This window comes from Abrus precatorius, unplaced genomic scaffold (genome assembly GCF_003935025.1).
Source record: "Abrus precatorius isolate BTA unplaced genomic scaffold, Abrus_2018 Scaffold5, whole genome shotgun sequence".
NCBI classification, from domain to species: Eukaryota; Viridiplantae; Streptophyta; class Magnoliopsida; order Fabales; family Fabaceae; genus Abrus; species Abrus precatorius.
The window spans coordinates 1,074,652-1,099,250 of NW_020874395.1; the positions used below are offsets into that span (position 1 = coordinate 1,074,652).

Here is a 24,599-nt window from a genome sequence, read left to right on the forward strand (position 1 = left end):
ATATGTCGATAACTAAGCTTTATAATTAATTATTATTCAATGATTCTTAGTTTGGTTGATGATTAATCAATGATAAACAGATTAAATTAAAACATGCAAAACCCAATTAAAATATTTTGAAGTTTGGACAGTAACCATAATAATAGATTAATCACAATTAGAGTAATTAAATAAATAAAAAAAGCTTTAGCATTGAAGCTTATTTAGGACTTTATGACTTTCTCAGTACTAACAATGGTGACATATTTGTGTGCTTTCCACCTATCTTCCTTGTTATTATTTTTTGTGAGTCCCATTGTAATAGCATTCAAATCAAATTTCCATGTAAAAACAATATTAATCTATATTAGGAATTACGTTGTATAGTTGGTGCATTATTTTTCTCATGTTGGTATGAGAATTCTTTTGTTTGATACGTAAAATATGAAAGTACCATTCTATTTCAAACATGGATCATGCCAAGACAAGTAAGGTAATTTCTTCCAAACAAATTAAGATAGAAATAGTTACTCCTATCAGGAAAAAATATATATTTATTTTTTATATATTTACCTTAATTAGCTGTATAATTATAATTTAATCCCAAATAAAATTTGCGAATCAAATGTAAAAATAGAAATTTTTTTATAGGTACTTTAAAGACACTGGTTAAGTGATGAAAAGAGAAAAAGGTAATAAATATGCTATTAATGTGCACCTATTATGAGTTATAATGCATTTTCAACATTTTTTGTAATAAAACAGCTTTATTTTAATCATTAGTTAGTGAGACTAAATAAAATAAATATCATTTATAAGTGAATTTTGACCAAGACTAATCTTTCGTTCTTTATTTATTTTTAGAAGGACTCATCACTGAGGTAGACTGCGAAGAGAAAATTTTGAATTCTTTATGAATATAAAAAGTTCAAGGTTCATAGTATGTTTTAAACATAATTAATGATAAATACATTTTTATATTTTCCCTTGACCTACCTACTTTTTCTAGTTTAAAAGTGGCTATATAAAAGGATAAAAAAATGTCAAATATTTTGGGAGGTTTGAAAGTTTTTCACTATGGTCGCAATTGAACATTCTTTTACATTAGAGAAGAGCGGTATAAATATATATATATATATATATATATATATATATATATATGAGATAAATAATATTACTTTTACTTCTATTTATAAGAAATAAATATCAATTTTTTAGTTTAAAATATAAAAAATACATATTTATTTTTAAATGCATATGAAATTCTTTTTATATTTTTGTTTATTGTGAGATTTGTGTTAACAAGTTTCTCACATTTTATTTATATGTTAATATATTCATTTAAATTAATTTTTAAAATACTAATTAAAATTATAGATATGGTAATTTTTATTGATTAAAATAAATTAGATATTTATTTTTTACAAATAAAATAAAAAGTAGTATAATAATAATAACATAAAAAAAATAATTCCCCATCAATAGTAGATAAGAGTGGAGGTAACCAAGAAAGACAAAATTCCCAATTAGGTAATAAATAAAGTAATAATAAAAATATAATATTTAGCATATCCGTAGTAATTAAATATTGAAGATCTTATCTTCAAATTTCAAGTATCCAAAATAATCAAACACTGCAAATAGACTTCAAGGGGAACCGGCATTTCCCGGTGACAGTTACTAGCCACTCGCTACTCTCAGCGTTTTTTCCGTGATTCTGTTACACTCCAAAACAGCCGAAACTGCCACACTATTTATTCTCTCTCAAACCCGACGAAGAGAGAGAAACAAACCAAAACCCTTTCTCTCTTCTCTTCTCACTATGTCGACGTTGCCGGCGAAGTTCGCCGACGCTGGCGACGACGACGTGCACGACATCGTATTCGCCAAGAGACGCTGCATGTGTTCCTGCATGCCGTGCTTCCCTTTCGAAACGTCGTCGTCGTGGTGGCAACGTGTGCGTTCGCCAGCGAACAAGGAACGGTGGTGGATGAAGGTAAGGGAGTGGTCGGAGATCGTTGCCGGTCGTAAGTGGAAGACCTTCATTCGGCGCTTCAGAAACAATGGCAGGGCTCGTGCGGCTCAGCACGGTTCGTTTCGCTACGATCCGCTCAGCTACGCGCTCAACTTTGACGACGGAATCGCCGCCGGCGATGACGGTTACGGCTACGGCGGTTTCTCAACGCGCTTCGCATCCGTTACGGCGCCGGCGAAGGCATCGGCGGACAAAGCGAAAGAAGCGCCGGTGCTCACGTGAGAATCACGTGCCGCGATTGTGAAAAGAAGTGAAAAGCAGAATGAAGCAACCGTGCTTTGAGGCCGGTTTCGCGCTGCGTGGGGCTAACGTGCACAGAGAGTGGAGTGTGACCGGGAAAAATTAGGATCATTGCGAGGTGGTGGGAAACGGAAAAATCTGTTCCCATTACTGAAATTATTACTTTTTTTCCTTTTTGTAATTTAATGTATATTATGAAATTGTGGGGAGAAACGAAACAAGAATAATACAGTTAGCTATTTCAAAAATTAAAATTAACCATATTTTTTTATATTTCAATTTTTATTATCACTTTAAAAATCACATTTTTTCGGTAAAAAAATTCTTTAGAGGGAGCGATGATGCTTCATTTGCTCAAAACATTAATTGCTCCACTTGACCAACTTTTTGAGAATTTTCATATTTCAATCATTATTATTATTTTACAGATTTCTTTTTTTTTCTCTGTGTCTCATTTAGTTTTTTATTTTTTTAAGCGTATTTATCTTAGGTGGGTAAAAAATATCTATTTATAATGAAACATTATTGAATTTTTTAAGCGTATTTTTTTTGTTTTTATTATCCATCTAAATAAAAAATTATTGTTACTATATTATTATCATCGTTGTTATTACGATGAGGAGGAGGAGATTGGAGAAAGCGGCAAAATACATTTTGTTTGATAATATAATTAAAATATAAAATAATTAAAATAATTACTAGTTCTTTTTTTTAATGCTATTCTGATTACATTTTTTAAGGTACTAATTTTTAACTTCTAACTGAGTAATTTTTTTAAAAATAATATAAATGATATAACAAAAATATTTTTAAAAATATGATTTAAGTGAAAATTTATATAATTTTTAGTATTTATTTTTAATTAAAATTAAAATTTTAATTTAATAAAATATTAACATTTAAGGTTGTCATATGTTGATAAAAGATTAATATTTATTGCATGCTATTAAAGTAAAACTTTAATTACGATTAAAAACAATATCAAAATACTTAAATAATACTATCCGGCATTAATTTTTTTTTGTAAAATAAAATTTTTAGAGTAAACTGTAAATATATTTATATATCTTATTTTATTTAGTATAAATATTTATAAATGAGAGTAAAATTAAAATATTTTATGTTAATTATAAGATGATAAATGATTTCAAATAAATTAAAATATAGAAGTTAAAATTGTTTTAAAATATAATTATCAAATTTCTAAAAATTACCCTTTGTTCTTTGAAAAACCAAAAACTATCATCATCCATACCTTTTGCCTTTATTTTTTTCCTACCATCTAAATAAACCACGGGAGATTTTTCATTCAAGCACTCAATATGTAATACTTTGCTCCAATTTATACAAAACAATAATCAATATTTTGTTTCTAAGATACAAGAAAAAACTTATTTTTAAATATATTAATTGTTATATTATTTTATACTTTTAATCATTGTAAGATGTGTTAATAAAGTGCTCACTTTTTATCCATATAATGGACACATTTATTTGTTTAATATATAAAATATTAATTAATATTATGAAATTTTTTAAAAGAATGTATAAATATTTAATAGATAATTACCTTTTATTAATCTTTATAAATTAAATATTTATTTTTATGAATAATACAAGAGGTAATATTTTGCCACAACAATTTATATTCAAAATATCATATTTTAGTCTTTTAATTTTTTTTATTCATATAAAAATAAAAGAGCCACTAAAATGCATGCTAGGTGGGACTTTCATAAGAGATAGCTCGTTGCATTGACTTAGACATGAATACATTTATTGAAATCTATGTCTATGAAATTATACTACAATAATATAAGATATTAATAGAAAAATCCATTAAAGAAAAGGATGAATAGCTGGAATTAACCGGTGGAGAGAAAAGGAAAAAGATGATGAAAAAAAGGAGAAAAAGAAAAAGGAAAGGAATGAAAAAAGAGGGTAGGAAGTAGCATCTTGGGAAATGTTGGTTGACTTTTTGTATTAAGTGGTGCCAATGCCAATAACCCAAGCTAGCAAAGAGGGAATGGGAACACTCCACTTTTGTTTCAATGCAACTTTAAGCACAAATATGGTCATGGGTTTGATGCGTGTATTTCAAGTTAAGTCAATGTTCAATTGTGCATTCTTATCATTCCTTTATACTTCAAAGTTCTACCCATTTTCCTTTTCTTTACTTTTATCATTATCATCTTTTCCACCTCTAAAATATTCCATTTCCATCATCTCTACCCTTTTTTTTTCTTTCTAGTCAAATATTCCATCAATTTTGTCTTTCTTTCTCAAAGCTTGTCATTTCAATTACCAACGTTCACCCTTTTTGTCTTTCTCTCTTGATTCCACTACAAATGTGATGATCATTATAGTCAACCACTCATGAGGAAGCATTCACTTTGTTCTAGGCTCTGGGCATTCTCTATTTTCATGAAAAATAGATAATGTTGATGAAAATTTATTAATTGTGTTGTATATATCTACACTTTTCAGAAATTGTTTTCATGTATTTCCTTAAATTTTGTGTACTCTTTTGTCATGGCTTCAATTATTATGTTTATTTCATCACGTGAATGCAAACACTAATCATCTCATCATTTTCACACTATGCTCTCAACGTTGTTGCCCTACGTAAGAAATTATCACCCCTCTCTTTTTTTTCTCTCCTTAAAACATCCAACAAAATAACCAAAGTCCCTTTTTACAAAGTGATTAGTCAAAAATTATATTTTTAAAATATTATTTATTATTAATTGAAGTATAAGAAAACAAAACCGATTATGTGAATTACATGGCATCATTAAATTTAATAAACATTAAATTTTTTAAAATATTTTTTATCACTAAATTTCTTCTAATAATTTTGTCAAATTTTTTAATCTTCTTTGACTGTATTAAATGTTATGTCATCAACTCTTTTTTTTTTTTATACCTGTCCGTATCATTTTAACCCAAAAATAAAAAGTATAGGAAGATTGTACATTTTTTCAATCAATAAAAATTAACATTAAATTAAATGTTTTATTTTAAGGGCTTATTTGCAACTTAAAAGTGTTAATAACGCGCTGGCAGAGCGTCAACTTCGGCTTATTTCCAACAGCAGCATGAACAGTTGCATTGTACACTGACCGCTGAACTTTAGAGCAACCAACAAATGGTAGGTCACCACACACTAATATTTATTAAAAACTAAAAATTTTAGTTTTAAATTAATATTTTTTTATTTTTAATAAAATTTAATCAATAATTTTATATTATTATATCATATTCATGTATGCTAAACTCAATTTTTAAATGCATTCAATGTTAGTGTAGGACAAATCTCAAAGTATTATAGAAACTTTTATTTTATTTTTAATTGAAGATAGAGTTTTATTTTAATAATATATGTTAGTCTTTCATTTAGCTTTTATTATCAAAATTGTTAAAATAAAATTTTAATTAAAAATAGCACAATAAAATAATAAAAATAGTAATAGTTTAGCCAAATTTGTCAATTAGTATACTGTTGTTGGTGAGCGTGTGGAGGCATAGACACCTAGTATTTCTTTCTTTGTTCTATCTTTTTTATTAATGGTTGAAGGGTTGTCTTGCTATTTAATTAATACTAATACATTGAGATTGAAGACATTTGATTTCACATGAAAGGATGAGACCCTTTTGGAAGTTGGCAACACACTATCAATATTTTCCACCGACCAACCTCATGACAAGTTAAATTTTTAAGCTACAAATACAACAAAGATATCACAACAAGCAATCAAAACATAAGAGAGTCACTAACAAATGTGATTAAAATACATATGAACTCCCTCTCCTCTTAGTTGATCCAATTTGCTTTTGTGCCTCTTCAATTGGCATTCCAAGTTTCATTTCACCCTTTTCTTTTTAACTTACTTTTCCCCCTTTATGCCAACACCTTTCTTTTCAAAGTGATGTAGTATATATTATTCTTCAATATTTCCATTTTATTCTTGTTTCCCACTATTTCTATAGGATGATCGTTTCACTATAGCACGACAATAACTATTGCTAACCTTAGCCTTTGAGATATAGACAAAGGAAACAAACGAAAACGTTATTCACTAGAGAGATGCATCATTTTTGGGATATCACACTCATTTCAACTTACCTTATTTTTCTTCCTTTTAACCTTGATTTAAACACAGCTCTTTAGATTCAGTTTTGGTGTAGATCCACTTCATATATCCTAAAACAAGGAACTCAACTCACATGTTTGAAAGAGTTTACGAGATTATGTATTTCATAAATTATTTTTAATTTATATAAATTCATGGTGTATAGTTAATTTTTATTAGTTTTGATAAATTAATAATTTATTTTTATAAAAAGGATTAGAAGAGGAATTGGGGTTGTTTGCAAGTATATAGAGTATTCTTAAAAGTGCAAATCCAAAATCATTTTCATCTTGATTTAATATCCCCCTCTCCCAAGTCAAAATTTTTTGGGGACTAATTGGATTGTCATTATGATTGACACAATATAAATCTGCCTTTAATTTCAACATGGACACATGGGAGGTGTAAAGTGGCCCCACACGGTTGCAGTCACAGCCATTTTTTGAATCAAAATTCATGAAAAGGAAAAAAGATTCTGTCACACCAGCTTTCATGGATCCCACTATCACTGCCCAACTGCCCAGCCAAAAAGATATTAGGCAAAAAAGTGTTTACATTCACACTCTCCCAAAAAGTATGTGTAATGCCAATAATAAAGAAAAAAAAAAAGATATTAAAAAAATCCAAAAGCCTTAAAAAGCAAAGAAAGCAAGTGCACTTGCCACATGTCATGATCAAGTAGACATACTCATAGTGATGGTAAGAGAACAGTGACAGAAAGAGACAAGTCTGGCTTTGAAACAGGCTAGACTCCACAACCAAATTCAATCAACTAGCCTAGATCTGTCCTCATAAAAATTATCATTGAAAAAATTATACAATATTGTTGAACTATGGAGTTGAAAAATATCTAGGAAGGCTGTGTTGATATTTTCACTTTGCATAACCAAATAAGCTTAGATCAACAGTTACCATCACAAATCCAATTTCATCAAACCATGGAGTCCTAAGATCTGTTTGAAAAAAGAAAGAGATGTATTTCTTATATCTTCTTAAGGTACAATAATAACACATCAATATTATGGCACACAATCAGTCATCACAATGTCAAAATTAGCACACCAAAATTTTTTGGAATTCTAAGGCAAGAGGGAAGCTTTAATCAATGGATTGAAATGAATTCAAGTAAAAGAAGGAAGTAAAAAAAAAAAAACAATGTTGATACCTTCATGCCCCTTCTCTTTCCCTCATCCCTTGCAAACCTGTATTAAGATAAGATGGCATGCCTATTTGAGCATCCAAAGAACTAGGTAATTTTCCCTTCTTTGGCCACAACCAGATTTTGGACACAGAAAAGCTGTCACCTTTAGTGACACTACTAATCTTCTTTGCTTCCATATCCCCCACCACTGAAAGCTTATCATCACCATGTTCTGTTCCTTTGGTGAGGCTTGTAACTTGACCTTTATGGTCATGGTTCAACGCCACCCTGAGGTCTGAATTTCCAACCACATACTGGTAAGATCCCATTGAGTAACACCTTCTTGCATCCAAATTACTGCTACTTGTCTCTCCCACCACTCCATTGTCCCCACCCTCGACATTCAGCTTCTTGAATTTACCAAGTCTCACAGGGAAAACACCTTTGTCTACAGTTTCTTCAACAACAACAGTTTTCTGTCTTGTAGTGAATCCATTTTCCACATTACAAGGACACCCATCATCCTCCCTCAGATCATCAAAATCAAATATTGGGTTTTCAATAGAAAATCCAGGAGTGAGGAGGGTTCCTCTACAAAGAGGGCACGTGGAGTTTGACAACAGCCATGTGTCAATACAACTGATGTGAAAAGCATGGCTGCACATAGGCAACAACCTTAGCTTATCTTTCTCAGAAAACTCACAGAGACAAACAGCACAGTCAAATGGCTCTTTCAGACCCACAATCTCCTTGTACTGAAAAACAGGGAGTGCATCAATGAAAGCTTGATCCAAACCAGAATCATGGAGATGGAAGAGCTGTTGCAGCTGTCTTTGAAGAGCATCAGAAGTGGAAATTTCTGGGTGTCTATTGGATTGAGCAGAAGCAGAAGATGGATGCTTTATCAGAAATCTAACAAGCAGATGGAGTAGACCAGAAATGAAAAACAAAACAGCAAGAACCACTATGATGAAAAGAACAGCAGGACTAATTCTAGTTCCAGATGGTGAAGGTGTTGAAGAGGGCATGGATTCCTTGTGGAAAGCAGCACCAGGGTATGAAGATGATGAAGACAAACCCGGGGGTGGGTAGCTCAAGTAACCATCTTTTTGCTGGATTTGATGCTCAATCCAAGCCATCTTCAAATGGGTATGGTCAAAAAACAACCTAGGAAACATGTTTTCTGACATCTCACAGATCATAAAGACACAACACACCCATGAAACGATGTTCCTCACCCAACATAATCATAGTCACATCCTGTTGACACCTTAACTTAAACTCGCAGTGTTATACACTCAAACATGGGATATATACAAACAAGTACTCTCTATCTTAAATAAAGCCTAGAAAATGGTTATTTTTGTTTTTCCTTTTGGCACAATATGTTGAACTCAACTCACCTAACTGGTTTGTGGGTGGTTGATGTTGCTTCTCTTGATGAGTATTGCTGTGTTTTTCTTGAAGAAGTTGAAATCCTATCTTGAGTGAGAAGAGAAAAGTGAAACGTGAAGCTCTTGCTGTTGGCAGTGTGTGATCCAAATTAGACAAAGTTGTTTGTGGTTTGTGAAGGAAAGAATCCAAAGAGTGAAAGTGGCAGCAGTTCCCGCATTCCGAGGTAAAGGATGATAAAAAAGAGACCCTTAAATTCTATTCCCACTCGCACCATTAGAGCGTGCTTCTCATTGTTGTTTCATTTTCACTTCCCTCCATAATTATATAATTTACTCCTAATAATATCTTTCAAGTTTTCAAACGTATCACATCATAGTAAAATATTTTTTCTTTTCTAATCATATCTTGTTTTATTAATATAATCAATAATTCAAGTTTAATTAATATGCTTCACAAACTTTAACTTCTGTCAACTATATTGAAATTTGCAGTGTCTGCTGCCATTAAATGAACATTGTGGTTGTCATAAAATAATTTTATTAATAATAATTTTTAAGGTTGATTTTAAATACTAAAAAATTGAATTTTTATTAATCTAGTTTGAATATATAAAAATGTAATACTTTTTATTATAAAATTTTATTACTTTTAATTACTTAAAATCAAACCTATATTTATATTAAAAGAAATACAAACCCTGCTTTGAGAATAGTCAATTGTTCTTTTTTATTTTAAAGCTAAATTAAAGTATATTATTTTACAAGAAATGTTTTTATTCGAGTCTAAGATATTTAAAATACGATGAGTTTAGCGTTTTTAGCGAAGATTTTTTTTCCATAAATAGATGTTAAATCTGAAATTTAAGACAAATTAAAGATGCATTATTGGACTCTGATATTTAAAATTTAGTACTTATGAATTATTAAGCATTTTAATGACTATTAATTTTTATTACGCAAACTTTTAAATATTTATTATAAATAGGAGAGTTTTATGAATTGGGTTAACTTGCAAGCTCAAGATTATATATTATGAAAATTTTTAATTCTTGTCATTACGATTAATCCACATATGAGGTATTTTAAAAATTAGTATGAGTAGATTTTGTTTGATATAAGAATATTTTTCAATCAACAGTTAAATTTTATTTTTGAAATGTAATGATTATCGCAATGAATTTTGTCTAATTTAATAAATAAATGCGTAAATTGTTGCTTCCTTAATTATATTCTCAGATTTTTGAAGTTTCAATTTGTTTGTGTGACACTGACTCATTATTTATGATTTTGCGATTGCTCTATTACCTTAATTTATTTTAAATTTATAGTTCTTAAAGATTAATTCATTTTGCCATACAATTTTTTGGTGTAAATTGCTATGTTACAATACCTTTAAATTTATTTAAGAGTTGTTATGTTACTTTCATTCATTTATGACTAATGTTAATTTTAATTTAAGACTTGTTTTGTTTATTAATATATATTTTTTAATTTTGCATTTCGACACTTAATTAAACAGCTGTCTTTTTTTTGTTCTTTGTAAGTACATCGTACTTGTAATAGGTTGAACCCAACCTACCACTCGTGAATGAGTTGATTTGGATTGTGTGGAAGAAAAATTTCTTTAACAAAAACTATTGCTTGTATAATAAGCAAATTAACTCTAACTTAATCCTTTATCCAGTATTATTTAAAAGATATTTAAAAAAATAACTCATAAATATAATTTATTTTATAAAATTTTAGATGCTTTTATTAGTATTTCTTATATTTATTTTTCCTGAATATTAAAAAAGTTCTAATTTTTTTATAAATAAGTTAATATTAAAATTTAAGTTTTAGTAGAGACAAACTTAAAATTTCATAATTGTCTTTTTAAAAAATTAATCTTTTAACTTATTTTAATAAATTTTCTTAGTTTGTGTAATTTAGTTAAAAAGATCTTGTAAATATTATTCAAGGGAATATTACTTATAAATTTTATCAATCAGTACCCATTTAATATCCTCTATTTAATGTTTATAATTATTTACATCATACTTAATATTCTCTAAGTTATTTTTAATAAATAAATAAATAATTTATCTTTCATTTTTTTTCTTAGAGTGTCTCTCCTTAACGAATATCATTATAGTAAAATAACATGCAATAAATGGTTAATGATGCATTCTATTTTTCATACTAAAAATGATATTATAGCAACTTTAGTCAAAATATACATATAATGTCAATTTTGTTCTTCAGAGATTAATTTTATTAATTTTTCTCAAGATTAAAATTTCAAATTTAGTGTTAATGTCTCTATATATTTATAACTATTGTTATTGAAGCTTGTGTTATGTCACGACCTTGGAATGAGACAATTTCATCAAACTTTTATTCAAAAGAAAAAAAATGTAACTCTGTTGTTTCACAAAACTTATCCAAAAGAATTGTTATAAACTTGTTTTTTCTAACATTCTTTTTATTATTAGCTGATTTATTTTGTGAATCTCACTAAATAATTTGGGTTTCCTTTTCTCTAATAAGACCTACATAAAGTTAATTCAATAATATTCTTCTTGAAAAAGTTAATCTGTCATTAGCGTTCTTTCTTTACTAAAAAAAAAGGAGAGCATTAAAAACAGTGACAAAAAGATATTGTCAACATTCCTTGAATGTATAATGGTTTTCTGATGTTAACTTTGATAGTTTCTGCTTTACCCAAACAGTTTAATTTTGATAGGTAAGAATAATCTTGGGTTGGGTTGAATTATGCTATTAACTATTGACTTTAAAAGAATTGTTACAACTAGAAGGGTTTGAATTTGATTCATATTAATGATCCTATTCGTTAGGTGATATGTTAGTATCACTGTAAATGGAAATTGAGGATTACGACATGCACATTATAAATCTTGTGTTTATTAAGATGCCATAATAGTCAAAAGAGTGGGGAGAAAAACAAAAGCAAAAGGAGATGCCTTTTTAGTCGTCATTACTCATTATGTATAGTATTCTATTAAGTATGGTAGGAACTAGGAAATATGTTTGTTCTTTCCTCTTAACATTGGGTTAAAATTAATGTATCTATTAGATTTCTTGAACTTTTCTATTTAAGATTTTTCTTACAAGAATGGGTTATTTAATGCGTCTATAGGAGGAAATAGTGCTTCTTAATTCTTTGCAAATTGGGTGAAGACTTTTGAAGGCAATTACAAATATAGATGTTGGATTATTTTCATTGTATAGTGTGTAGAATAAGGGATTTTATGAAGCATGGTCCACCAAAGCCTTAAGTTTCTCTCCTTTAAATCATTTCATGTTAGATAAATTCCTCAAACAAGTAAACAAACCAACGTTGGTGTCATTATCTATGTTGCGTGAACAAAATAAGAAGAAAGTAATGCTATTCAAAGTTTTAATTTCTTGTTTTCATTAATTCTAGGATAGTTGCTCTTGTTCATTGAATCCTTTAATGATTGTTGCTTTTGTACTATGCATGTGTTCAGTGAAGAGAGGAGGATCAAGATTCAAGAGGATTGTGTTGAAAAATCACATCTTTGATTATGTTAGAGATATAAATCATTTAAGTTTTACATTATTAACTAAATAACAAAATATTATAGCTGTGAATTTTAAAGTAATTATTATAAAAGTTAATTATTCTTAATAATATATTAATTCATAATTAGATAATAATATACAAAGCTTTTACACCGTGAAGAAATTCTTTAGTCTATTTTTCTGTCAAGAAATTCCTTTTTTCTCCCGTTTTGTTATATCGAGAAGTTCTTGAGTAATATCCATCAACTTAGAAGATTCATGATTCTAGCGATTGAAAAGCCCACGTTGTTGCAGTTGCAAAAAAAATGTCAAGTACAAATACCCTTTTGCTCTTAATTTCCATCTAATTCTTGTAGTCCTCTAATATGAATTGTTACCAAGTAGAAATTGATATAGCAGCAGAGAACAATTCTCCAATTTTTTCATCTTCCTATAAGCAGATAATTTACATAACCACCAACAGCAGCTCTGGAATTTAGTTGTTCAAACACAATAATTTAACTTGCAAATTGCAAATGAACTTTGTTCTTGTTTGATTTACATACTTTGATAGACACAAGCACCAATGGGATCATGCTTCATGCTTCATGAATCAGAAATCTTTTTTCTTTTTCTTTTTTAAGTATTAGTGTGTGTTTAGAATCTCGTTGAAAATCTTATAAATCTAAATTCAACGCAAATTGCTACAATTAGTAGCGTTAAAATAAACGTGGACCCATTATCAATTAAACGTGAATTCAAACAAGCTATTAATCATGGAAGCAATGTGGTTCATGCTTGGCCAGGACTTAATGCATCAATCTTTATCCTTGCTTCTTTCTATCACACGGCTTGAAGACTATAAAAGATTAATAACCAAATCTAATGCAACATAGCCAGAAACAAAAGAATCTGTTGTTTGGAAGGGCCCCTTCATCACTTTGATTCTTCATATTTCTTATCAATAGGTAAAGGAAGTGCTGAACACATTTTTTGGTAATGGATCTCCATAAAGTTGAGGAAATCAGAAAAGTTGTTACCACTAAAAAGAAATGGCCATGCATGAAATTGTTAAAGACGCGGGCCAAAATTGGAGAAATCAGATCTTAGTATTTGCCCATTGGATTGATTGCCTTGGAGAAGGAGCATATTCATCCCTTAGATTCAAGACAGGGCATAGAAAGTAAATTCACCTGATTTTTCTTGAAAATACCCATCTTGGGAACTGTGAAATATATACCAAGAAAGATTTAAGAAGATTAATGAAATTTTTTATTTTAATTTTCAGACAAGGGAAAACTTACCATGAACATCTCTTTCTTTATCTCTCAAGTCAGAATTTCCAAACATATCTGTTAAAAGCACACATAACAAAACTATTAAGAACAATTCTATTATTTAGAGTAATGAAAAAACTTATGTCTTGAGCATGTATGCATTACACTACAGTTGGATATGGTTTCTTTCTTATGATGCATGAAGTTGGTGTAGCAAGTCCACTCTCCCACTTATTGTTAAACCTTTCCTTCTCCCTCTAGTTAAGTCAATAAAAATAAAGATCATAGCAGTTGAAAAACCAAGAAATGTATTTACACTACAGTTTTGCAGTAGAAGCAAGTGTGCAATGGTTTGAAACATTTTTGCAATGGTGTCTATTAGTCCTCCATTTCCACCGCTTCTTCCACTAGCTTCACCCTCTTTTACAATTTCCTCCTAGGACTCCTTATTCTTTTTATTATAAATGCATAAAAGCATAAATCTTAAATACCCTTTCACAAAGGACTTCTTCCTCTGCCGCCACACATAAGGAAGGACATGTAGTAGACAGTACAAGTTAATTTCCTCCTCCTATAATTGCTATTGATGTTTTTTCCACATACATTGCCACCATTATACTAAAAAGAACGAGCAAAAGTTATCACAGATATGACATAATTTTGTATCACGTGAATTAATTATTATTAGCCTTGACTTTCTGTTGCCATCCTCAGGAATACCACATTAAGAGACAATTCAAAGCTGGTAACTGAATTGAACTATAAAGGTTTTGTGTTCTGTGAGCCCAAAAAGGCATGGCAAGAAGATGGTCCTTTTACAGGGATTTGCTACCATTTTTTGTGATTATAGGATTCGAACTCAGTTATGTGGGCTTACTCACTCTGTTCAAAGCAGCCACACAGCAAGGGATGAACAACCATGTCTTCGTTGCCTATTCTTATGCTATTGCTACCAATATACTCTTTCCTATCACATTTTTCAACAGAAGGTTTGCAATTGTTCATTGCATATCACAAACATAAACTTATATCTAACTCAGCTCTTACACTTGAATGGTTTCTTCCATGTTTTGTTTTCATGTTGACCTTTTACAGGTCAAGAGTGGTTCCTCCACTTAGTTTCTCCATAATATGCAAAATCTTTCTTCTTGGGGTGATAGGGTAAAGGCACTTCACTTCAATTAAACCGTAGTTGTTAAGGCCTTCTTTTATAATTAGTTTGTGGTTCAATGAATCTCATGAATCTTGTACTTATGATATTTTGTGTTTCTTGTTGTGTATTTTGATGGCCATGTGTTGCAGAAGTTTATCTCAGATAATGGGATATGCTGGCATTAGTTACAGTTCTCCAACACTTTCTTCATCAATTGGCAATTTGGTGCCTGCCTTCACTTGCCATCATTTTCAGGTTCACTTGCCTTAATGGGTTAATTATAGGACAAAATTTATGTGTAATTCCTTAAGTGAGATTATTAATGCAAGCTTTTTATGTGACACTAAAGTTTTGATTAAATGATAGCCTGAATTCCCACTTGAGTACATGATTGGCCTAACAGAATAGGCACATTAAATTTTTGGAATAATATATCAACTAGCCAGTACTTGTTAGTCATGTAAAATGGGAGTCTTTCTTCAAAGTGAACAACTATGGATTTGTTTGGATGACAATTTAATTAAGTACTTAGTCAATAGGTTCTGATTATGCAAGGGTTTTATACCATAAATTTAATCATAGAACTCATGGACAAACTAAAAATGATTTATTTTGATAAGTTATATGAAAAAGCTTACTAAAATCAGCTAAAAGGAGCTTATAAGAGTGATAAGCTAATTTCATAAACTCTCTGAAAGCACTTCCAAGTGCATCCTATATACATTTTATTTACTTTCGAACTGATGATTTTTGCAAGATAAAATTCTACCTTTTGACACAATTTACTAGTTATTTCCACAAATAAACTCTTAAGAATTTAGCTCAATGAGTTCTTTGAAGGAAATGGTTTTAAACTACTAGGTATAGAATGCTTCACATTTATCACTATGAATGAATATCTTAGACTATTATTGTTCACTTATTTTGTTTTCCCTTGTTCTCCTACCACTACAATTAAGGATGGAAACGATAGCTGCAAAACGTAGTAAGTACTCAAGCAAAGGTGTTGGGAAGCATAGTATCAATAGCAGGTGCATTTGTATTGACTTTCTACGAAGGCCCATCTATCATCAAAGCCCATACCCTTCTTTCCTCACCACTTCAACAACCAATTAGCTTTCTCAAATCAGAGGATGCAAGTTGGGCCATCGGTTGCATTCTGATTACAGCTGAAAATTTACTACTTTCAATTATGGTTCATTTTTCAGGTAGGATTGAGATTCTTCAAATATACTTTAGAAATAGAAGTGCATAATTGATAACCTTTCATGATTTCACCTATAGTATATAATTTTATAAAATACAAGCAAAAGCTCATGGATGTATGAATTTTTTTTAATTTCTTGAGGTCCTATATTGCAAATTGTTTGGATTTTATTTCATGTTTTTATAAATAATTACTTACCTTAATTTTGCTTTATTTTATACTTTTAAAGATTTTTATAGTGAAAAACAAGATTCTTGTTATTTTATGTATACTTTTTAGAAATAAAAGTAAGGTGATTTTCTTACAATTATTTATAAAAAATTTTAAAAAATCTGAAAATGGTGTTGATTTTCTCATTAGTGATTATCTCTTGTACATTATTCTTAAAATATGCTCTCACTTTAGACTATCCAAGATGGGAAAATATTTCTTGCACTTTAATGGAAAGCTTCAAAAACTTAGTTCTAAAATATTGTAATTCCTATATTCATTTCATAGGTCGATATCTTAAAAGTGTTCCCCGATGAAGTAACCATGGTCTTCTTTTACAACGTGCACTGCCACCATCGTATCTACACTAGTAAGTTTATTCAGAGTGCCAAATGCAAGTGCTTGGAAAATAGGATTAAATATTTCAATGATCTTCATTATTTACTCTGTAAGATACCCTGCTAACTACTGTTTCACTTTGACAAAACTAAGTACACATTTAAGCTAATATTTTATTGATGGCACATTTTATTTTATTTTTTATCTTAGGGAATGATTCAGAAGGTTGTGGGCAGTATAGGTCACACCTGGGCACTGGGCTTAAAAGGGCCTGTTTATGAGCATCATTCAAGCCACTCCAAATTGTTATTGTTATTGCTATTGCCATGGGTGTTACATTCCTTGGTGATACTCTTTATGTTGGAAGGTATGAATTTTTTTTATTTTTTATTTTTGCATTTTATTCTTTCTTAAAACATGGGACAATTTAAGTAAAGCAATTGCTATGTGACATACTTGTTGGGCATTTGCATTATGAAATAATCAAGAATGAAACAAAAACATAAGTGATAATGGACATAAATTGGGTTGGCAAAAACTAGAGTGAACAAGATAAGGAAGGACAAGGGAGATTTATGTAATAGAAAGAATCATGATAGTGTGAAAGAAGACAATTGAAAATGACTACATTATTAAATTGTTTGCTTAGGTGGTATAGGCTTAAAGTAAATTTTAAAATAACGTCTTTGCAAATTAATAAAAAAAATATTAGTTATCAAATTTTATTTAAATCTTATTATTCATCCTTATCCTGAAACTAGTCAGCTTTTATCTATTTTCTTGCCCATTTGTGTTTTTCCACTTATTTCAAAGGCACTTCAATTAGGTGATATAATCAAAAGCCTAAATGAATGTGATTGGTTAAATTAAAAGTGAGATCCATATATATATTTTTTATTTTTAACAAATTTTAATTAATTATAAAAAGTGTATTAAAAAATGTATGGTTAATAATACTGTTTCTGCATTTTTCAGTATAGTTGGAGCCACAATAATATCAATTGGTCTTTATGCTGTATTGTGGGGCAAAGCAACAGAAGATACAGAGCAAGATGTTGGTAGGCTGGAGTCACCAACTAATGAGAATGTTCCTCTTTTGCACAGCTATGGAACTGAAACTTCTGGAAAGAAAACAGATGATGAAAATGTTTAGAAGACAAGTTAAAACTCAGATCATAACATCATAGAAAACCATTAAACCAATTTTATTTTATCTTTTGTCATAGAACAGAAAACTACTATAAGGTTATGAGGGTCAAAATTGTGGTTCCATTATTGTCCCCAAAGGTGATCTTGTTCTGCTGAGACAATGGAAGATTTTCAGTAGTGAATCTGTGTCAATTTTTGCAAGGAAGAAATAAGCTGCCATTTTTTGTGTCAAAGTGAAGTTAAAAGGAATGAGTATGACACTAATTAAAGGCTTTATTTTACTCTTTTATTATAATTAATGTATAGTTTTATTTTAAAATAATATTTTAGCTAAATTTTTTCCTTTAATTTTTACTATCAGAATCAAATCTTACTATCACTTTTATTTTAATTTAAGATAAAAGAGGATTTAAAATAATGATTAAGAAGGTTTAAATAAAGAAAAGTAAGCTAAAAGATTTGATTATGATAATAAAAAATTGAAAAACTTATTTATAACAAATGAAAAATTAAGTAACAAAATTCAAATAAAAATTAATAAAGTATATATTAATATAACAAATTTATTACTTTTATCTTTAAAATTAAATTTAAATATATCAAATGATAATAAATAATTTTTAATAAAAACTATTATTTTTAAATAGTTAAAATTTTAAATTAAGACTATAATTAATAAAATCATAATTATAATAAAATAAACGACATTACAATTAAACCTTTTTTTTTTATATGGCTTAGTCTGAAATATACTAAACATGTGAAACAATGTTGCACCTTTTACATGGCTTGTGCTGACATTGCCACGTGTTTTCATTTTCCAAACAAGATCTTCATGAACATTCCAAACCTCTCTGGAGCCCTTTCTTTCTAGACTCTCCTACATATCTCTCAATCTCTCTTCTTCTCAGAAAATAATCATTCATCAAGAACACTCCAGAAACTTAAACACTATTCCACCCTTTCCTATATATATCAACCCAACACCACAATTTCTTCAACACAACACAACAAGACTTTTATCTTAACAAAAACAATCTCGTATAAAACCTCTTGATTTCCTCAAAATGTCTAGCACACGCAGAATTCCAATGTCTCTTGTGACAGTGGTGACATTGTTGTTCCTCTCCATTGGAACAACCAATGCATTAATGCCATACACGAGGACCCTTTGGGACATGATGCTCCCTTCGGATGACCCTTTCAGAATCCTTGAACAAACCCCACTTAACATTCCCAAAGGCATTGAAACTCTTGCTTTGGCACGTGCTGATTGGAAGGAAACACCTTCAGAACATGTCATAGTGTTGGATCTGCCAGGGTTGAAGAAAAATGATGTGAAGATTGAGGTGGAGGAGAACCGCGTGTTGAGGATCAGTGGTGAGAGGAAGGGAGAAGAAGAGAAAGAAAATGAGAAATGGCATAGAGCTGAAAGGACTAATGGAAAGTTCTGGAGACAGTTCAGGTTGCCATCAAATGCAGACTTGGAGCATGTTAAGGCTTCTCTTGAGGATGGGGTGTTGAAGATCACAGTGCCCAAGTTGGCTGAGGATAAGAAGAGGCAACCTAAGATCATTAACATCGCTCAAGAAGAATCTGTTGCTGAAGATGTTAAGGCTACCAAGGCTGAAAAGTGAAATTTCATGTGATTCAATGAAATGTTGTTTATGTTTCATTTTTGGATTTTCTTCATGTTGGTTGGATAAGTTGTATGATGATGTCTTTGGACAGTTATGTTGTTTGAAGTCTAATTGCAAGTTAAATTTGACATGATATAAAAACAAAGTTTTTTATTTATAGTTTATTGAACAGTTTATTACCTTCATTTAACAATATGGATGGAATCACAATGATTTCAATTACCCTTTGTGTCGTATTGAGAGGAAAAGAAACTTGTAGAATCTACATCATGTTTGGATCAAACTATCTATTTATGTAGAAGCATTTTTTTCAAAATAATATTTAACTAAATAGTTAGGTCTTAGGTAATTGAAAATGTCTTAAATTTAACAAATTAACATAACTTACCAATCATATTTTAATCCCTTCATGTAATGGATAAAATAATTGGAAATACTTTTGTAGGTTTTCAAACCTTTTCAAAGTAAATGTTTTGAAAAATCACCATTAATTTTTGTTATTCTAATTATTAAATAAAGAATCAATGTTAATTAAAATTTCATTTTCCAATGAATTTGTCCATATTTCTCAATACGTGCTCTAGCACACGTCAGGAAATGGCCTCCATAATCCTTTCAAGCATCTTTCCACAAGTTGCAATTTTTTAATAAATTACTTTTTCTTTTTGGGATAAAAACAAAAACAAAGAAATCGACGGGTCCATTTTCTCCTTTTTTCAATTAAATGACAGATTTTTGCATTTGAAATATACTATGAGCATGATTCATTTTTTTAAGCAATAAAATATTGTAAATGGTATTTGACGCGATGGCCCATTTTGTATGATAGATACTAATATTTTTTCTATTTTAAAATTTTAATTTCAGAAGTCAAAGTTTGTAAGGTAAAATTCTATTTAAAAATATAAAAAAATATAATATTAATGATATATCTTATGTCTTGATCAAATTATATTATAAATAAAAAAATAAATTAATAAATTATTAATAAAAAGATTAAATTAAAATTATGAATTTTTAGAGGATAAAAACAATCTTATTTAAGCCTAGACGAAATTATGCTTATTACCGCGTCTTAATTGTTGAGTATCAATTATTTCACTTTTGTTGGTATTCTCCATCTTGGATCCCAACACAATTATGCAGATTATTATATAATATCTGTAAAAGTAACATAATATGCAAGATGACACCCATTTCAGATAATATAAGTTTAATATTAGCAGCTAGCTTCAACTTTCATTTTATTTTTCGTTAAAAGGAAGAATAAAATTCCAACCATAATAACTGCACCTTTGACATTATTTTGACATGTAAAGGAGCATCCTCGAAACTTTAGGGGCAACACAACAACTTACAATACCAAACTGGACTACAAGAGAGTCTGTGTTGTGTGAGGGCAAAAAGGGATGGGAAGAGGATGGTCGTTTTACAGGGATTTGCTTCCAATTGTGGTGATTATAGGCAATGAATGCAATGACATGGGCTTACTCACACTGTTCAAAGCAGCCACACTGCAAGGGATGAATAATCATGTCTTTGTTGCCTATGCTTATGCTGTTGCTACCACTATACTCATTCCTGTGACTTATTTCAGCAGAAGGTGGCTATTGTTTATTGCAAATCATAAACAAACTAACATCTAACACCGCCACACAGCACTTTAATGGTTTTATTATGTTTTTTTTTCATGTCTTTTTGCAGATCAAGAGTGGTTCCTCCACTTAGTTTCTCCATAATATCCAAAATTGTTCTTCTTGGGGTGATAGGGTAAAGCCACTTTATTACTTGACTGTAGGGTGTGTTTGGATACAGCTTATTTATGCACTTATTCAATAAGTTATTTTCAAACTAAAACTTGGGCCATAAATTTAATTATGAAACTTAATAGGATAAGTTGAAAATAGCTTATTTTGATAAGTTACTCCAATAAATTTACTGAAATAACATGAAAACAACTTACGAAAGTCATAAGCTCTTCCAAACAGGCCCGAACCCATAGTTGTTAAGGCCTTTTGGTTTTTCTACCAGTTAGTGTTGCTGTTAATTAATTGTCGTCCAGGGAATATCTCATCAATTTTATGCTTTTGATAATTAACGTTTCTTGTTTTGTATTTTGATGGGCATGTGTTGCAGAAGTTCTTCTCAGGTGCTCGGGTATGCTGCCGTTAGTTACAGTTCTCCAACACTTGCTTCATCTATTGGCAATCTGGTGCCTGCTTTCACCTTCATCCTTGCTGTAATTTGCAGGTTCAATCTCCTTGTTAATTGGACTTTGCAAAATCTTATTTAAGCAAGATTTTAATTTCTTTTGTACTGATGGGTATCATATTTTATTCGACCTAAATATCTATATATTATTTGACAAAAAGTCTTATTTTCTTTTCTTGCACGCAATGCAATGCTTAAATCTTTAAATTACACAAGCACACTTGATAGTGTATGACAAGAGAAATGACCAAATTAGTACCCCACCACTTTATTCAATATTTTCAGATTAATGACAATGAATCAAGGTTTTCAATTTCATTGGGAAGTACAAAGACTGATTTAAGAAAAGTTAACCGACTAAGATCAAGATACTAATTACTATTCATCACAAATATTAGAGCTTATGTTTATAAGATCTCTTGGAAGTTGCAAAACATGACCTGAGTTTCGAAACTCGCTGTGATCTTTGGAGAAAATGGTTTTTAATGGTGTATGGAGTGTTTATCATTAACCACCATGAAGATATTAGTCTATTTTCCACTTATTTTGTTTTCTCTTATCCTCTTACCTTTGCAAATTAAGGATGGAAAAGTTGTCTGCCAAAAGTAGAAGTAGTCAAGCTAAGGTAATGGGAAGCATAATATCAATAGCAGGTGCATTTGTATTGACTTTCTACAAAGGCCCATCTATCATCAATGCTCACACACATCTTTCCTTACTACAACAACCAATTAGCTTTCTTAAATCAGAGGATGCAAGTTGGGCCATTGCTGGTATTCTGCTAATAGCTGACTACTTTCTGGCTTCAGTATGGTACATTTTACAGGTAGGTTTGGTGTTGTGTAAAGTGAGAGGTATAGTTTAGAAATTAAAGTGCACAATCGATGATGGTTGATAAGAATAAGATCATCAACTGTGTAGAATATTTTTTAAATACAAGCACAAGATAATTGATAAATGAGAATTTGGTTCCTTGATTTTCTAATTAGCAGTTGCTTGCACCTTATTCTAAAAGAATATGCTCCTTACTTTAGAGGATCCAAATCCTTTATGCAATTACATTTCTTTTTACTTTATATGAAAAGCTTCAAAATGTTGGTTCTAAAATATTTTAATTCTTTTGCAGATGGATATCTTGAAAGTGTTCCCAGATGAACTAACTTTAGTCTTCTTTTACAATGTGACCGCCACCATATTATCTATAGCTGTAGGTTTACTTACAGTGCCAAATGCTAGTGATTGGAAAATAGGAGTAGATATTTCACTGATCTCCATTGTTTGCTCTGTAAGATACCTGCAAACTGTTGTTGCACTTTGAACCAAAAACATACCCTTTCTATGCTTGTGTGGTTTATTGATGACACTTATTTTTTTTTCTTCTTAGGGAATATTTGGAAAGTTAATGAGCAATGTAGTTTATGCCTGGGCCCTGCATTTAAAGGGGCCTGTCTATGTAACATCATTCAAGCCACTCCAAATTGTTATAGCTGTTGCAATGGGTGTAATGTTCCTTGATGACACTCTTTACATTGGAAGGTATGACTACTTCAATCTTTTGCTTTTGGTTCTTGCTTAAAACATGGGCAAAAAATTATACAAGATAAACAAAGCTAATGCTATCTGACAAATTTGTACATGTTGGGTATATGCTCTATGAAATTGTCAAGAATGAAACAGAAAATCAGGGTGGTAATGGACATAAGGATGAGTTAGCTAATAGGAAGAACCATGCTGGTTTCAAAGAAGAGAAATCATATTTGAGAAGAACTCTAGAATAAAATAACTTGCTGGTGGTTGATTGGTTACTCATGGAATAGATGAAGAATCGTCCCTTAAAAACCTTGTTACTCGTGATCAATCTTGGAAGCAAATCCTTCCCCATTTTTCCCCCTCTGAAAGTTGAACCTTGTAAGGCTGGTAACTCCTTTATATAGTATAGAACTGCTACATCAATAGAAGCAATATATAGATAAAACAGATGCTCAAACTCAAACTTAGTCTCTTTTTGGCGATTTTCTTGCTAATTTGTGATTTTCCACGGTAGTTTGTGAAATGTTCATTTGTGTATATTCATTCTCTCCACAATTTGCAGTATAGTTGGAGCCATAATAATATCACTTGGTCTTTATGCTGTACTGTGGGGCAAATCAGCAGAAGGGATAGATGAAGATGTTGGTAGCCTTGAATCACCAACTACTGAAAATGTTCCTCTCTTGCAAAGCTACAACAGAACTGAAACTAACTGAAAAGAATGTTTAAAAGACAATTACAAAACAAACTCTTCCCCACTCTTAACATCATAGAAAACTGTAAAGAACCCATTTTCCTGTCATAGAACAGCATGGTACACACGGCTGTAAGGATCAAAACTGTGGTTGGTTTCATTGTCCCTCGAGTGATCCTGTGGCGGTGAGTGGTGACTGCCCAAGTTGTTGCCCCTCTAAAGTGAATGCATGACTTAAAGCATATGTGGCAATGAAGGAGATTGCATTCAATTAATAAGTGTTCTTTCTTATGTCCTTTTACCTTTTCATTAAGCAAGGTTGGTGATACATAGTGCTGCTGTTACTTTCTTATTTGAAGATACACAATTATAGAGACTGTGTAGGTAAGGTTTGCCTTTGAATGGAGAACGCAACCTTTCTTCAAGTGTTTCATAGAAGAGCTGACATCTCTTTGGCTACTACCCTGTCAATCTCAATGTGAAGATTTGTGGATAAGTATAATATAAATGTATGTTAACTTTTTATACAAGAAAGTGAAGGCCATATTGCATTTTAAAGCACCTGCTCTTCCTTTATAGAGCATTCTTTGCATATTTATCTTTATTTGAAATGCTTAATTCTCCCTTAAATGGGAAAGGTTTTACTCCAAATGGTCATGACTGGAACTAGAGTTACTATTGAAATGTATGGAAATAGCACAGCTTATCTGTGTAAGGTATTGAAATGTTTGTGGAAACGTTG

The 24,599-nt window shown here is 30.4% G+C and overlaps 4 protein-coding genes and 1 pseudogene across 4 annotated transcripts; 4 read left to right on the forward strand and 1 right to left on the reverse strand.

Moving 5' to 3' along the window:
* Positions 1-1,870: 1,870 nt before the first annotated feature.
* LOC113868147 lies at positions 1,871-2,314 on the forward strand. Its single transcript, XM_027503715.1, has one exon. It carries the CDS (start codon positions 1,880-1,882, stop codon positions 2,234-2,236), a length of 357 nt encoding a protein of 118 aa, XP_027359516.1. The 5' UTR covers positions 1,871-1,879; the 3' UTR covers positions 2,237-2,314.
* Positions 2,315-6,851: 4,537 nt separating this feature from the next.
* LOC113866930 (RING-H2 finger protein ATL46-like) lies at positions 6,852-9,123 on the reverse strand. Its single transcript, XM_027501732.1, has one exon. It carries the CDS (start codon positions 8,728-8,730, stop codon positions 7,555-7,557), a length of 1,176 nt encoding a protein of 391 aa, XP_027357533.1. The 5' UTR covers positions 8,731-9,123; the 3' UTR covers positions 6,852-7,554.
* Positions 9,124-14,519: 5,396 nt separating this feature from the next.
* LOC113866933 lies at positions 14,520-17,786 on the forward strand (annotated as a pseudogene).
* Positions 17,787-18,849: 1,063 nt separating this feature from the next.
* Positions 18,850-19,419, forward strand: LOC113867595 (22.7 kDa class IV heat shock protein-like). Its single transcript, XM_027502990.1, has one exon. It carries the CDS (start codon positions 18,850-18,852, stop codon positions 19,417-19,419), a length of 570 nt encoding a protein of 189 aa, XP_027358791.1.
* Positions 19,420-20,730: 1,311 nt separating this feature from the next.
* Positions 20,731-24,231, forward strand: LOC113866931 (WAT1-related protein At3g28050-like). Its single transcript, XM_027501733.1, has 7 exons — positions 20,731-21,025; positions 21,127-21,192; positions 21,559-21,672; positions 22,216-22,459; positions 22,760-22,918; positions 23,018-23,169; positions 23,726-24,231. Exons 1-7 carry the CDS (start codon positions 20,832-20,834, stop codon positions 23,877-23,879), a joined length of 1,083 nt encoding a protein of 360 aa, XP_027357534.1. The 5' UTR covers positions 20,731-20,831; the 3' UTR covers positions 23,880-24,231.
* Positions 24,232-24,599: the final 368 nt, after the last annotated feature.

Coding starts and splice junctions, on each gene's coding strand:
- LOC113868147 (XM_027503715.1), top strand. CDS start 1,880: ATGTGTTCCTGCATGCCGTGCTTCCCTTTCGAAACGTCGTCGTCGTGG.
- LOC113866930 (XM_027501732.1), bottom strand. CDS start 8,730: ATGATCTGTGAGATGTCAGAAAACATGTTTCCTAGGTTGTTTTTTGAC.
- LOC113867595 (XM_027502990.1), top strand. CDS start 18,850: ATGTCTAGCACACGCAGAATTCCAATGTCTCTTGTGACAGTGGTGACA.
- LOC113866931 (XM_027501733.1), top strand. CDS start 20,832: ATGGGAAGAGGATGGTCGTTTTACAGGGATTTGCTTCCAATTGTGGTG. Junction 21,193..21,558: donor GTTCTTCTTGGGGTGATAGG/GTAAAGCCACTT, acceptor CATGTGTTGCAG/AAGTTCTTCTCAGGTGCTCG. Junction 22,919..23,017: donor TGATCTCCATTGTTTGCTCT/GTAAGATACCTG, acceptor TTTTCTTCTTAG/GGAATATTTGGAAAGTTAAT.